Source organism: Prionailurus bengalensis, chromosome C2 (genome assembly GCF_016509475.1).
Source record: "Prionailurus bengalensis isolate Pbe53 chromosome C2, Fcat_Pben_1.1_paternal_pri, whole genome shotgun sequence".
Lineage (NCBI taxonomy): Eukaryota > Metazoa > Chordata > Mammalia > Carnivora > Felidae > Prionailurus > Prionailurus bengalensis.
The window spans coordinates 125,909,293-125,924,019 of NC_057350.1; the positions used below are offsets into that span (position 1 = coordinate 125,909,293).

The 14,727-nt window shown below is 35.4% G+C and overlaps 1 protein-coding gene across 3 annotated transcripts in view; it reads right to left on the reverse strand.

Moving 5' to 3' along the window:
• Positions 1–14,727, reverse strand: part of ARMC8 (armadillo repeat containing 8) — a 108,222-nt gene that overhangs the window by 42,659 nt on the left and 50,836 nt on the right. For all 3 annotated transcript variants that reach the window (XR_006299488.1, XM_043595314.1, XM_043595315.1), the window contains 6 exons: positions 14,409–14,489; positions 12,206–12,281; positions 12,018–12,108; positions 10,326–10,386; positions 7,634–7,834; positions 4,903–4,998 (listed from right to left, as the gene is read on the reverse strand). Coding sequence is in view for 2 of the 3 variants with exons in the window: in XM_043595314.1 (XP_043451249.1) it covers positions 4,903–4,998; positions 7,634–7,834; positions 10,326–10,386; positions 12,018–12,108; positions 12,206–12,281; positions 14,409–14,489 (606 nt within the window). In the remaining variant the exon portion in view is untranslated. The remainder of the gene's footprint in view (positions 1–4,902; positions 4,999–7,633; positions 7,835–10,325; positions 10,387–12,017; positions 12,109–12,205; positions 12,282–14,408; positions 14,490–14,727) is intronic.

The following is a 14,727-nucleotide window of genomic DNA, read 5'->3' on the forward strand; positions in this document are numbered from 1 at the left end:
ATCATCCCCACAATGACCCTGCAGATACAACTTCCTTTGCTAGGAAAAAGTGGGTAGAGAGAAATTTTTTTCCTTTTCTTATTTCTCTCTGCCTTTTCAAACAAACAAACAAACAAACAAACTCCACTGTTCAGTTTAAAAAGAAAAAACATCTCACCCTTGGCTACGTTCTTCACATGTAACATACAAACATCTGTGACTAGATGATTTTTTTTTCCCCCACAAGGAACAAAAAATTAAGATTTCATGTTTTCAATTCTTGAGAATATAAAAGGCATGTAGAAGAAATTAAAAATAATAAAAATATTAATTGCCAAATCGCTTCCAAGATAGTTATATTGATATCACCATGTGCATTTTAATTGGTTCCCAGTAATTCTTTCATCCCCTAGAAAATTCTTACTAGCCATTTCTTACTTTTCTCTGACTTACTGAGGTTTTATTATAAATGCTGAGCTTTAAGGCTATGTCTTACTGCTGTTTACCTCACCTCTGCTTTCCCCTTCCCTCCACTCATCGGGTAATGTTTATACAATGTAGGCAGCTCAATCAATCCAGAAAGAATTAAAACTCTGACATTCATTAATAGGGGAGATATTTTACACAGATGTATAACACTGGTCCAGATTCATACTTGTGAATGCTATACATTTTTCAAACTCATACATGTAGACACACACAAAAAAAAAAAACCCTAAGAAATAATGGTAAAAATTATTTCAAAATTAAACAACTACTACACCATAAACATGTTCTCTTTGATCTATGTCAAAATGAGAAGATACACCCTTGGGATTGTCTGCCTATTAAAAAATGGGAATTTCTTGCATTTTCTCTGTGCTAAGTATAGTGAAACTCCTTGCCTATATGATCAGATATAGATTTCCTGTATTTTAAAGGTTGTCTGTTCATATACCTGTGTAACTGCTAATATAGTTATGAAAATTCTTAATGCAGAGAGGCCATATATAATTGGATTAAGGGTGCTTAATGATACAATTTTGCAATATGGTTTACTCATCCATCTGTCCATTTTTTTTGTCATCCATTCCTTCTTCAAGTATTTATTAAGTACAAACTACGCACCTGACAGTGTTGTAGATGCTGGGAATATGGTGATGAGCAAAACATAAAAAAATCCCTGCCCTCATGGAGCTTACATTCTAGTTCCTCAAAAGAGATCTGCAACTAAGATAGAAGTACTCAAAACCCAAGAGGAAAACTTTTTCAAAAGCTCCCTTAGTCAGATACCTTAAAGGAGCAAAGGCTACAATAAGTACTGCATTTAACATTTGTAATGTGTCTTATTTTTATCAAAAATAAAAATCATATCTTATTAAGTTTATTAATTTCCTTGAATTTAATTTATATTTACTACTTATTTTCCTCAATTTACACCTTGTTTATGATAAATTCCTCTAGTTCCTTGAAGAGAGTCAAAGTGAGACAATCCTTTTAAATTTCAAACCTAACTGATGATCAGTAGGTATGAATCAAGTGAGAGTCTTCATAAGAGCAATTTTTTGTTACAAAGGATTTGGCTTCATAATTACAGGACTGTCTGCCAGCACTGCCTCTGCATGACTTAACTGCTGACTGGAGTTTTCACTGGGGATGCCAATACCTAAAATCATGTTAGGTATCTTCTTCCCTTTTTACTGTCCCATTAAATGAACATATGCTTCTTAGCATTAATATGCAGTAAAGGCTGTCATTAGAGACTAGACTTTGTTTGTCCATGGCAGAGATTACAGCTAATCTTTACCTGGCCCTGCTGTCAGTACACTTCTGCTAATGTGCTCTGGACCCTTCTTCCACTGAGCTCTCAATTGCTGCCTCTGCCCTTGCTTTCTCTGACCAAAATCCTTGAATTACAATTCTAAGTTCATTATCGCCAGGCCTCATCTGTTGTCATGCTCAGTGGTCCTTCATCTTTTCTTGGGGCTTCTCCCTCTTCATATTACAGCCAACAGTAAGTAATGTTTTCCACTCTCACCAGCAGAACTTTTCCACCCTCCTTAACTTTCTAACAGGACACTGGGAAAACGGTAAACTTCAGTATGCCACAGAGTGATAATGAACGCAGAGCCAGGAATCAGAATACCAACTTTGCTCTGAACAGAAGGATACAGAAAGATCCAAGCATATTAAAGGAAATGCCACTCTGTCTATGGTTTCTGTATTTTCATTTCTATATTTATTCAGCAAATACTTATTGAGTGCTTATTAGGTTCCAAAGACTATTATACAGTTGATTTCTTTTAATGGAAATCCACCAACACTGCTCCAAAGCTGAAGTGGTAAATTTCTAACCTGTAGGTCATATTCAGTCTTTAGCTTAATTTGGTCTACCTCGGAGAGAAGGATCGAGAAACAGAAAAGCAGGCCTTTAGAAGTCTTTAGAAGCAATAAGATAGACTAACTCTAAAAAGCGAGAAGGCCTGTATCTTTCTCCTTTATTGCTATGTATACCTCTCACTGTCTACCTCTTTGCTCTAGTTTTTTCTCTTCTTCATTCCACCTCATTTCTTTAACTGGCCATTATATGGCAATGGGATATAGGTTATTTTCTGTATTTATTGAATTACATTCCTATTTTTAATTTAAAAGGCAGACCAAATTAACACTTCATATTTTTATCCTAAAACAGTCTTTTTGTTGCTTTTGTTTGGAGGAGTGGGGAGAACAGGGCTACAGTCCTCGGAATTTCTTTCACAGATTCTCTACTCAATTAACTCAGTAACTGAAATTCCACCTTGGCAAGCAAAAATATTGCATTAAAAGATAAAACAATAATAAACATTGTACTTCAAGAATCTACACAAAAAAAGGATACAAAGTTTATAAGGCATAAGTGTAAAAGGTAAATAACTATTTCATGAAGAAAGCAAATAAAAATCTACTCAGATAATTATTTCAACAACAAAAAAAAAGGAATAGAAATAAATGCATTCAAAGGAAGAGTTATCATTTACCAATTTTTATACACTGAAAATAAGGATTCTCCACTCCTAAGAACCATTTTCATGCAGATTTTTATCACAAATTATATATTTTCCATTTGACAATTTCTCTCTTCAGTAGTTGCTACAAACTGTAAATTATTCCAACACTTAATTTCCCAGGATTAAATATCTTCCTAAAAACTCTATAATCCCCATCACATAAGAATGTCACAGTATCTTTTCTTTATCACACAAAAAAATTATAATAATTATAACTTATTCTTTATTTGTCATCTTTCTACAGAAATTATCAAGATTTAGCCTTGCCAGGAAATTATACACATTATGAATACAAGCTTTAATAGACTACTAATCAGACTATTGTATTCCAAGTATTTCTATAGAACATGATATCACAAATTAAGTCATTAATTCCAAAACAGTAGTTTATTAACAAAAAAGTACAAAGAAGTACAAATGGACATCCTACTTTCCCCCATTATGGTCCATCTATCTATCTCCCTTTCAGTCCATGGCACAGCCTTCTTGAGCTAAAAGAATAGGCAAAATACTTCTCTTTCCAATGGGCCTCATAACCATCCCCAAACAAATCATTACGTATTTAAGTTATACAGTCAATGTCAATTTTTAAAAAATGTTTTATCTATAGGAGTTGCTATAAAAGCCTCTTCCCTTGCAATATATCATGTACCTAAACTGAATGAAACATATCAGCATCAACATTCATAAATCATGCTTAGATACAGGGAATATCAGATCATTAGCATATTTGCCTTGAAGTAACAGATGACGAATGAAAGCGTAGAAGTGTCAAAAGGGATTTTCATAGATATTTACTAAAACACTTCAAGTCAAAAACATCTTGTTAACTAAATTGAGGTACATGGAAAACATTCAGGTTAGTTGTGTTTTTTTCCACTGATTTTAAATCAAAGCTACTCACATATCTCATCTATTATTTCAATTTTCTTCAGCAATGGTTCCTTTTCAATTTATTTCAATAAACCTACAGTTATTCCATACTTCTCGTTCTACAAGCCCAAAGTACTTCTCTGAATCACAGTAAATTCCCAGTACTTTTCGATTTTTCTCACAGGGCTACAGATGGGAGATTTAGTGAACTGCCATGTTCAGTAAACAATGCTCAATTTGCTCTTTCGGCTATAATTCTTCAAGACAGAACATGTGGATTAATTTACTGATGTTCCTAAAAGCCATGTGTAAAATTTATCTTACTTTTTTTTGGAATGGGAAGCTCCAGCCTTTTAGTTTGTGGAGGCAGCCAGGTCAGAGCTTGCTACTACACTTTAGTCCCTGCCTATAACTAGTCTCATGAAGAACAGGAGTTCAGTGTTAGACTAGACTATAGTAACATAAGGTGCTATATCAGTGAAACACTTTTGGGGAACTGGAAAATTCAGATGACCACTCACTAAACATAAAATCATTATTCCACAAAGATTTTATTCACATCAAACTTGCACAGTAGCAAAAAAAAAAATCAAAACATAACTAAGCCACATATCAAAGAACAATATACAATAAGGATTTGAATTTCTCAATGGCATTGGGAAGTATTTCCATAAATAACATTTACAATTCTAGTGTTAGATCTTTCAAGGTGTCTGAAGCTTCACAGTGCTAGAATTGATTTTTATCAACACATGCAAAAATGTGCAACATAATAATTCATATTAATGACAGAAAAAAGCACGCCAGTTATTTGTCATTCCAGCACGGCCATGCCACTCTATGTTCTAAAAACAAACAACCCCCCAAATCCGGGTCCCATTCATTCTTCAATTATGCCTTTAGTCACTCTGCTTTATTATATTCAAACAGTCACTGTTAGTGCTCTTCACCACGACTTTCAGGCTGACGTCACTCCCTGCCTGCTGGCTGTCAGGACTGGGGGACGCCCCTCTCCCAGACTCACCTTCTTCCGGATGTCTTCATCATTTGCTCCTAGAGAGGCATAGAGCTTGAATGCAGCCTGGCGGAGTTCATGAGCGTGTTTTAAGTCATGATCAAGCTATGGACGGGGAAACAAAAGGTATATTGCAACTCAGTCTACATATTTAATTTTCAATAAAACTATCTGAGTTGGAAAAAAATTTTAACCACTATTAAGATATTAGTGCTATCATTGAATTCCTGGTTATTTTGGGGTTCTGTTCACATAGGACTGAGCCACTCCTGTGTTTGTGCCAATATGACCTAGAATGCATGCAGTCTGCTTCTGTCTAAAAGTGGACACCACAACGTTTGACACTGGAATGGTATATGAAAGACCTTTGTGAAACTCTGACCCCTAAACAGCGTTCCTAGAGAGGAGTTTTAGTGGCACTGATGCTTGCTCACACCAGCTCTTTGAAATGCCCTCCTCAAGAACAAGGCACATTCAGGCCTTTCTAGCCTTAGAATACAGCTGGTAAAACTTGAGTGCTGCTACAGTACTTTTAGAAGGTTTCTTAAACATGAAGAACAGCGCTGGCCCGATTTCAGTATTTACTAAGATTTTAGAAAAGAGGGAAACCTTTGTGAAAATCCTTAATAAACAATACACCAAGGTAATGATTGCTATGTATCTATTACAATTACCTGAGATTTATATTCAGAGGCTTTTTTGATACATTTATTAAAATTACTTACTGGTATGAAAACAATTAATGCTAACTTTACACATGTAAAGTTTTTAAATGATCAATTCTTCCATACACCTGTTTTGTCACTAAACCACCATAGATGTGAAATAGAAGCATGTTCTCACAACACTTTAAATGACTACAAATCGGTAAGTATATAAAGCTTATCAATAATGTACATAATTTTATAACTAATTCACCCAAATGACTACCACTCCAAATGAGTTGCCTTTGAAAGGTTCACCTTTATGCAATGATGTGTTATTTATAACATTCTAAGACCCTTCTTTAAAACTTCCTGAAGAGCTAAGTGGCATATTAGCTACAAAACCCTAACAATAATATATCTTCATCAAGTAAGAGTTTTAAGTTAATTGTTACTGACTGTGGTGTGTGAAGATGGGGAAATAAATCCAGCTGGGTAACATCATTTAGAGTAACAACAGTAGTTCTAAAAATATTTTGATCAAAGCAGGCACTGATGGATTATGGGAGGAACTCCTCAATATACAACACTCATTTTGATGTATAAGTTCTGAAATATCTAAAGTCGTAAGTACTTTCTAGTCATAACATATAGTTAGAATATTGACTTGGATTAACATATACCATGAAAATCATCCACTTATTAAGATGCAAGAATTTCCGACTATGGGTCTAGTGTCTATATTTTTATGGTCAGAAACCACTGTATAATCCATCATCAAAAACAGAGGAATAATCTTCTCTATACCAGTTAAATGATTTACACATATATAGGCCACAAGTTCTTGTAACTATGTTTCCTCACTCTTCTGTCCATCAGAGTATCCCGTTTGCCTTGTCTGGACAGTCAACTGAGGGTGTTCATGAGGCCATAGTTAGGACTTGCTCATGTATCTTTATACCAGTGAAATACTGTGTCAGCGTGAGGAAGTCCACAAGGGAAAACAAACAAGGTAGCTGGTTCAATGTAACCCATTACCTGTGCTGCAAAAACAATACCACTAAAGGAAGAGCAGGCACTAACTTTAATACATAGTGTACATGACTAATACCAGTAACAGTGAAGGTTACTTTGGGCACTTTCTGAGAAAGAGAAAACATAAACCCTTCAGAGTTCATTTTATTTTCAATGTTAAATGCCAAATAAACAGTTGCCTGCCAAATGAAGTTTTGGGAAACTCAGGGGCATGAGAAAGGTCAAGAGGAAAGTTTTTAAAAATTTACCATTGGGACCACTGGCATCAAAAATACAGTCACATTCATGAAACAGTACTGGTTACTAATTAGGAGACAATCAATGCTTTTTCTACCATGATCTCCTTAAAAAAAAAAAAACAAACTTTCTCTAATTGAATATTGTTCTCCTATGCTTAGAGAAATGGTTATGACAAACAGGCTGAGAAGAACAAAGTCAAAAGACCTATCTAGCTATTCTAAGGAACTTATGGTTTGTGAAAAAGTTTGAGAAAAGCACAGTTTGGTTCCTTATGGTCTCAAACTAGAGGTTAAATAGTACTTTAGCTGACACTAGCAGGACCAAAACACAATATAAAACTGAAGCAAGGAAAGAGAAGATGACAAAAGTTAGACAGTGAAAGAGAAAGACAATGGCAGAGAGTAAAATAAGGCCACTCAGTCACCTGTCACAGAAGAACACCCTTGACCTAAAGAATGAGAATATAGCAACACAGATGATTCTGGGAACTTAAACAGGATTAGATGATGTTGCTGTAATGTCAACACCCAGCTTAGATACACCATTATTTTTGGGTTTTAGTTGGGAATCAGGGACATAATTTTCTTCCTTCCTGATTTCCTGCTTAGTAAAAAATTTCTGGTAATTACATGAAATAGACTGGATTCAAAAACCCATAAAACATCATCTTTGTTATCAAAGATTCCTCCATTTAAAGGAAGATTCCTTTATTTAAAAGGGCTCTGAACTGTAATTATCAATTGGTTCAAAGTTGTAAGCAGTAAGAAAACCTTTTAAAAAATCCCTTGACTTGAGCTGCTGAAAAGGAAAACAGAACATACCCTTTTAATATCAGTGATGGCACTCACTGAGCTGGGATACTTGAAATAATCAGCAAGCATGGCAATGAGGTGATCAGTTATGCTAGCGATTCTCTGTAGCTCAACATCTGGTTCAATCAGATAGGCGAGTGTCTCAGCTCCTTCAACTCTCTCCTCTAGTAATCTCTCCTTACTGCACATTCGAACCAAACAAGGCAGTGTCTGGAAGGTAGTGAAATTAATTATTGGCTTTGTGGTAAAGGCAAAAGCTTGATGGAGAGCATAAAATAAGTGAATCAACTCAACGGTTTTTAGTGGCAGTCAGGTTTGTTATCAAATGTTTGAATAAGTACTTTCACAGAATAAAAAGGTTTTTTTGGAATGTAAAAACAAAGTTCAGTGTATATTAATCATTTGCTCTGGCATACCCAATCTAATCATACAACAGAAGTGCATTAATACAAACTCCCATCAGGCCTTTGTGATGGATAAAATTGAAACTTTATTGTACAAAAAAAAAAAGAAAGAAAGAAACTTTATTGTACAACCTACAAAAGACATTTAAGAATCTCTAATAAATCATGTGTGATGTTTCTGTTCCACCTATGTATTTATTTACTTAAAAGACATCCAGCAGTTTAATCAGGAACAACTTTGCCTTAGAAAAAGTTTGCTATCTTTTCCTTAGCGAATAATATGGATGGGATGGTTTTTATTTTTTGTTTGGGGATCAATACCTACAGTTGCAAAATCAAAATACAACTTAAAAAATTCAGTGATCTTACCATTACTCAGATTTCATGAGTTTTCCTTTAAGTGAGTAAAATGCATCCATCACAGTTCCTAGGTTTTCCAAGTAACTCCCTAAAATGACTGTATCTACTAGTCCAATTTTACCTGAGGTCCTTCAAAAATCTTAGTGCTGGCCTTGGTAATTTATCTACATTAGGTCCTTGATAAGAAAAAAAAAATCCCATGTATTTATTATTTCTTCTTCTTTTTTAAATTTTGAACATGAGCCAGGGAGGGACAGAGGATCCGGAAGTGGGCTCTGCACAGACAGCAGCAAGCCTGATGGGGAGCTCGAACACACAAACTATGAGATCACGACCCGATCTGAAGTCGGACGCTCAACTGACTGAGCCACCCACGTGCCCCTATTTACTATTTCTAAGGCTGACGAACCCACTTTAAAGAATAACGTTGAAGTGGAAACTGAAATGCTCTAATTATAGGAAGCTTTCCTCCATTATCGTAGTCAACTCAACTGTGCTTTGCTCCTTCCTAAATTTCTACTGTATCTTTATCATAGAGTGTAGCACTTTATTGTTCACTATTGATTTCCTGTCAGGCTACTGTGTGCTTTATAATACAACCCCAAGCTTCCAAGAGGAAAGCCTTATTCTTATTTTCTTTTGAACAATTACTAACATTTATCAATCCATAAATTCACAGATTATTGAATTAACCACTCACAAATACTACACAAAGAAGATGCTATTAACATAGTTTACCAATATGTAGGAAACAGAGGGGTAAAGCATTTGAATAAATAAACCAAGGTTACTTGCATGAAAGCCCTTAGAATTTTACAGTGTTGCTTACTTAGGGGGTCCTCAGATCTCATTAAAATAATTGAGTTGCTTCACCAAAGTCTAAACAAACATTAGTCTTAATGCTCTTTAATCCTTGGGTTCATTTTGCACACTGAAAATGAGAGATCTCGCATTCATAAAATGATATTTTATTTACATTGTTCTTTGTGGCTAATAAAACATTTAACATATTTAACATACTGTTATCTTCAAAATAACCCTGTGGAATAGACGAACAAAAATTATTGCTTCCATTTTCATGAGTCACCAAAAGAATAAGGGATGTGTCCAGGGTTACCCAAGCCAGTTGGTGGTAGGAGTGCTGAAATGAGACTCGAGGTCTTAGAACTTTTAGGGAGAGTGTCTTATGTGGGTTTTTCTGAATTCTAGTTGCTTTGGACATGTCACAATGATGTTGATGGTTTTCATGTGTTATTTACTTTTCTTTCTCATTATGTCTTTTGATTATCTGCTATGAAGGTGATAAAAAATCTTTATCTGCAGAGCTGGTGAACTGCTTGCCTATAAAACTATGTTGTAAATTTAATGAAAATCAAGGATTAAAATATATTTTCTATTTCACCTGAATTTTACATATTTTTACAATTTCTATATCCTTCTAATTTAACAAAAATGAAAAAGGTGACAGGAACGATTTCATTTTGACTCTTAAAACACATCTAAAACCAATTTTTGAAAATTACATGGCATCATATGGGGCACCAGGGTGGCTCAGTAGGTTAAATGTATGACTTTGGCTCAGGTCATGATCTCACGGTTCGTGAGTTTGAGCCCCGTGTCAGGCTCTGTGCTGACAGCTTAGAGCCTGGAGCCTGCTTTGGAGCCTGTGTCTCCTTCTCTCTCTCTCTGCTCCTCCCCTGCTCACACTGTCTCTCTCTCCCTCAAAAATAAGTAAATATTCTTTTTTAAAAAATTTAAAATTACATGGCATTTCATTAAAAAGAAAAGCATTACGTTTTAATAATGTTATTTTATGCTATGCACACAAACCATGGTGATAAATGTATGAAAAGGAGAAAAAAAAGGGAATACCAATATTTATATTCAACACTTAGGACTGTGTAATGTTCACATGTGTTTAGAATTAATTAGCTCACCTTCAATACAATACAGTTGTCATCTGTCCGAATTGCTCCAGCTCTACACATGTAAGTTAAACTGGAATAAGATGGCAGAGAGTAAATTTCTGCTTGTGTTTTAAAGCTCTAAAAGAAAAACTCCCCACCTTTAAAATATTATGGGTAAAAAAAATAAGACAGCTATTCTTATTTATCTTGAGGGAGAAGGTTTTCACATTACCTTATATGAGGGTCTACCAATTCAAAAACAACTGATAGATCTAGACAGTAAGCCAGATATTTTTCAAAAATACACGCAAAATTGTTTTAAAAATAAAGGATAAGAGGATAAGCTTTGAAGCTAGGTGCTGGACACATTGGAGTTCCTTATACTTGTCTCTATACTGTTTTGTTAAAATTTTCCATAATATAAAGGGGAAAGAGTTAAAAGTAAATATAAAGTTAACACTGTCTAAGATTAAATGAAGTTGGGATATTTTAACTTCAAGAAAGGTAGTGTAAGTATCACAGAAGAAGCACTTAACTTGTCACAGAGCTAGCTATCAGAAATTAACTACTAACTCTTCAGAGCTTGCCAGCAATGGTTTTGAGAACTGGGTCAATGATTTGGTTCTACTGAAAAACAATTTACCTTCACCATTATATCTGGCTTTGAATAAGAATAAAATTACTTTGTCCTCCCTAAGCAGGTACTGAACACTGAGCACTTCAGAAACTTAAATTAATGAATTTCCTTTTTGAATTAGATTCCTTTAAGTAAGCTGAGGGGGCAGGGGAAGGACTAAAACACTCAATATCCTGGCTGCTACAGAAAGCTATTAAAAAAAATAATAAAATTTTTACTTAGATTGTTGAGGACTGAATTGTTTATCTTAAGACTTGTTACCCACATTGTTTTCTGAAACCAGTTCCATGAGAGAATTCACCTTACAAATAAAGAGGCAAATGCTCAATTGCAAAGACAAAAAACACGCAAAAATACAAAATAGTATACTCATATTAAAAAAAAACAAAAAATTCACGATCCATTAGTATTTTACTGAAAATTCCTTACTCTCACCAAAATACTAGAGAGCCACAAATTCTTAAATACTGGAACTAAACAATTAATTTAGCAAAGAATAGGTGCTCAACCTATTAACGTATTGATAATTACAGAACTGACATGTACTTAATACTTAAATGAGCCAGGACATGTGCTAATAATAAGAACTTGACTATCTTATAAACCGTCACATCTCTATGAGAATTTTATGCTTTGTTTTTCTAAACTTGAGGAAGCCATATTTTATGAAATCATGCCTTGGTTATCAACCTCAACTAATTCTCACTCCATATTTTCACATCTTTATATTTTCTTGTCTTAGTCCTGACCATAAATCTGTTAGTTAAATCTGATCTAATTCTGTCTTATTTCAACTGAAATAAGGAGAATGAAACAAAGTAATTTGCTTGAATGAAACAAAGTAATTTTCTGTAGACAGTCTTAGCCATTAATTAAATGAGTGTTGCTGCTCTGCATGCTACTAGTAAGCGGAGTAAAAAAAATTCATGCCCATTTAATAAAATGTGAGACAATCCCATGACTTGCAAATTCTAAAATCCTGAAAGAAGATAGGGACTGGAAGTGAGCTAATTAGGCTGTTCAAAAATACTCTTAACATATTGATAAAGCACTGTCATTCTTCCCACACTATCTTGATTTTTTACCATTTTGCTGATGTGAGCTGCATCTCAATAGGTTTATCCCTCTGTAACATCTTCACAAAAATTTGTGGTAATAATTCTCCATCAACCAAAACTAGAAATAAAGCAAAGAACAAGAATTAAGGAATTCTTTAAATCTACAAAGTTCATAAATTAAATCATTGTAGATGCCATTCAAAGTTCCAGCCTACCATTTACCAGCGTCATCGATACCTGGGGGTTTTCAAAAGCTAAAACTGAGAAGCATTTCAGTGCTTGCATTCGAACCTGTAACAATAAATAAACAAAAAAAAATGCATTTATGCGTTTTAAATGTCTCAGAATCTAAACTCTTCTGAAAAAACAAAGTACTAAAAGAAGGCCTCAAGGGAATAAAAATAACACCTGTATATCTGAAGAGTAGAGAAAGTTAAACTTAATTATAAAAAGCTGAAATTAATTTTGAATGAAAAGAACAGGAAAAAGTGGCAACTAAAATTCAGATAAATTCCTAGTCAAATTTAAAAGAACAATGTACAAAATCCAATGTTAGTAAGACAAAGAAAACTTAATAGCAATTAATCACCAACTGCCTTTCAAGTAGGGTACTTCTTCCCAAACTACAAACCAGAGAACTGAAGACGAGAAACTAGGAACAAATGAAAAAAAGTGTGCTCTTACAGTCATATACAGGATGGGGTTGGGGCAAAGAGAACAGAAGGAGAGGAAACAAAATTACAGTAAAAATTTGAAAAGGACTAAACTAATTTCGTTTTTACAACACCCATGAATTGTGCTACTATTCCTCATAACTAGATTACTGAGGCCAAACTCTTGACCACATACGGCATATTTTACAATTTGTAGGTGCTCCTATGAGAGCTATTATTTTTCACTCTTTCTGTTCAGTTTTCATCAGTCTCATCCTCACTTCCAAGCCTGAGTTCACATGTGATGTTTCTGTGTGCAACTCGAGATTGGCAGGCTGGGCAGCTGAAGTGTGGGGAAGCCCTGTCCCTCACTTTGGCAATGACCTGCTGCCCTAGCATGTGCACACCTAAAATGTGGGACATAAATTATGTCAGTGATACTGACAATGGAGCAAACGTTACAAAAAGCAATGTCACCAAAACCTTTTTCCTTCCACAACCCATAATCTGTTACAGTAGATAAGGAAGCTTGGTGCAGAAAAGACAAGAAAGAAAAGGAGGGAGAATTGAGGGAGTTAAAGAAGACAAAGAGGAGGGGCAGTGAGTAGCCACCCCAGCAATCGTTTCTTCGTGTGCCAGTGCTGACTGCTTTCCTGCTTCTATGTGGCACAGGGCAGAGGAAGCAGCTCTCCCCCGGCTCTGATTAATTTCAAGCCGGGTCCATTCCCCATTCCTATCCTTGTGAGTGCTTCACCAGGATCAAACTTTGGATCTCTCAAGTAGAAAGAACATAGGTAGTAGCAGGCTGCAATACAGCCAAGCACCAAAAAAAGAGCAGATCAGAATCAGTGCAAGAGGACAGAAGACAAAAAGGACTACTGCTCTCTCTGCTCTACAACAAACTCCTGGCATACCAGCACTAATGTGACACAATTAGGACAATGCCCCATTATTTGCTATAACTTACTAGTTGGATAACAATGAAGTGACACAAGTTTTAACGTAACGTTTGATTATATAACGTGATGCTGTTTACCTATATATAAAAGAGAGTGAAGAAAATTTAATTAGCAAGTCTGAAAACCTTTGACTTTTTAACCTAAAATACAAAATGGAACACATTTTAAATGTTGATATATATGTGGGTATACGCTGTAAGTTTCAGTCACTGTGGCTCAATCAAAGCCCTTTCTGACACAGCAAGCCACTGTTTCCACACACTTCAAGGCAACACCTCATGTGTGGCTTTGGCACCGACATCACAGCAGAGAAAACTGTAAAAATCAATAGCAAATCAAGTCACAACCATATTCTGAATAAAATGCAAAGGCAAGGGTGGCTTTTACAATTTTTTAAAGAGGATGCTGTAGTATAACAATGCCCCATAACATTTTATAGATAAAATGTTATTCTTGGTCACAATATCTATCAAAGCACCAATAAAATAGACGGGCCTCCTAGATGAAGACTCTAGAAACCAAAAGTAAAGTATAAAAATCTGGCCATAGGGGCGCCTGGGTGGCGCAGTCGGTTGAGCGTCCGACTTCAGCCAGGTCACGATCTCGCAGTCCGGGAGTTCGAGCCCCACGTCAGGCTCTGGGCTGATGGCTCAGAGCCTGGAGCCTGTTTCCGATTCTGTGTCTCCCTCTCTCTCTGCCCCTCCCCCGTTCATGCTCTGTCTCTCTCTGTCCCAAAAATAAATAAATGTTGAAAAAAAAATTAAAAAAAAAAAAAAAAAATCTGGCCATAATTTTTAACATCTTACTTTGTAAGATACTGAGGTTAGTAGGTGAGCAATATTCTGAACTGCACCATGGTTAAACAAAATTGTTTGATGATCTGGACCCTGTAAGAGAAGAGATTAACAGTACATTAAAAAGAGTAATGATTCATTCCAACAAAACATTTACTTAAATGTAGAAAAGCACATCCGCTACAATGCAGAATTCTCAACTACCCTTCTCTTGCATAAATCCATCCTAACAAGGCAGAGTAGACAAGGGGCTGCCATTTCTTATGTCATCCCAGTTCTGTAGAACTGCTGCTTCCTTACCCACCACCGCCCCCCCCCCACCCCAAATAAT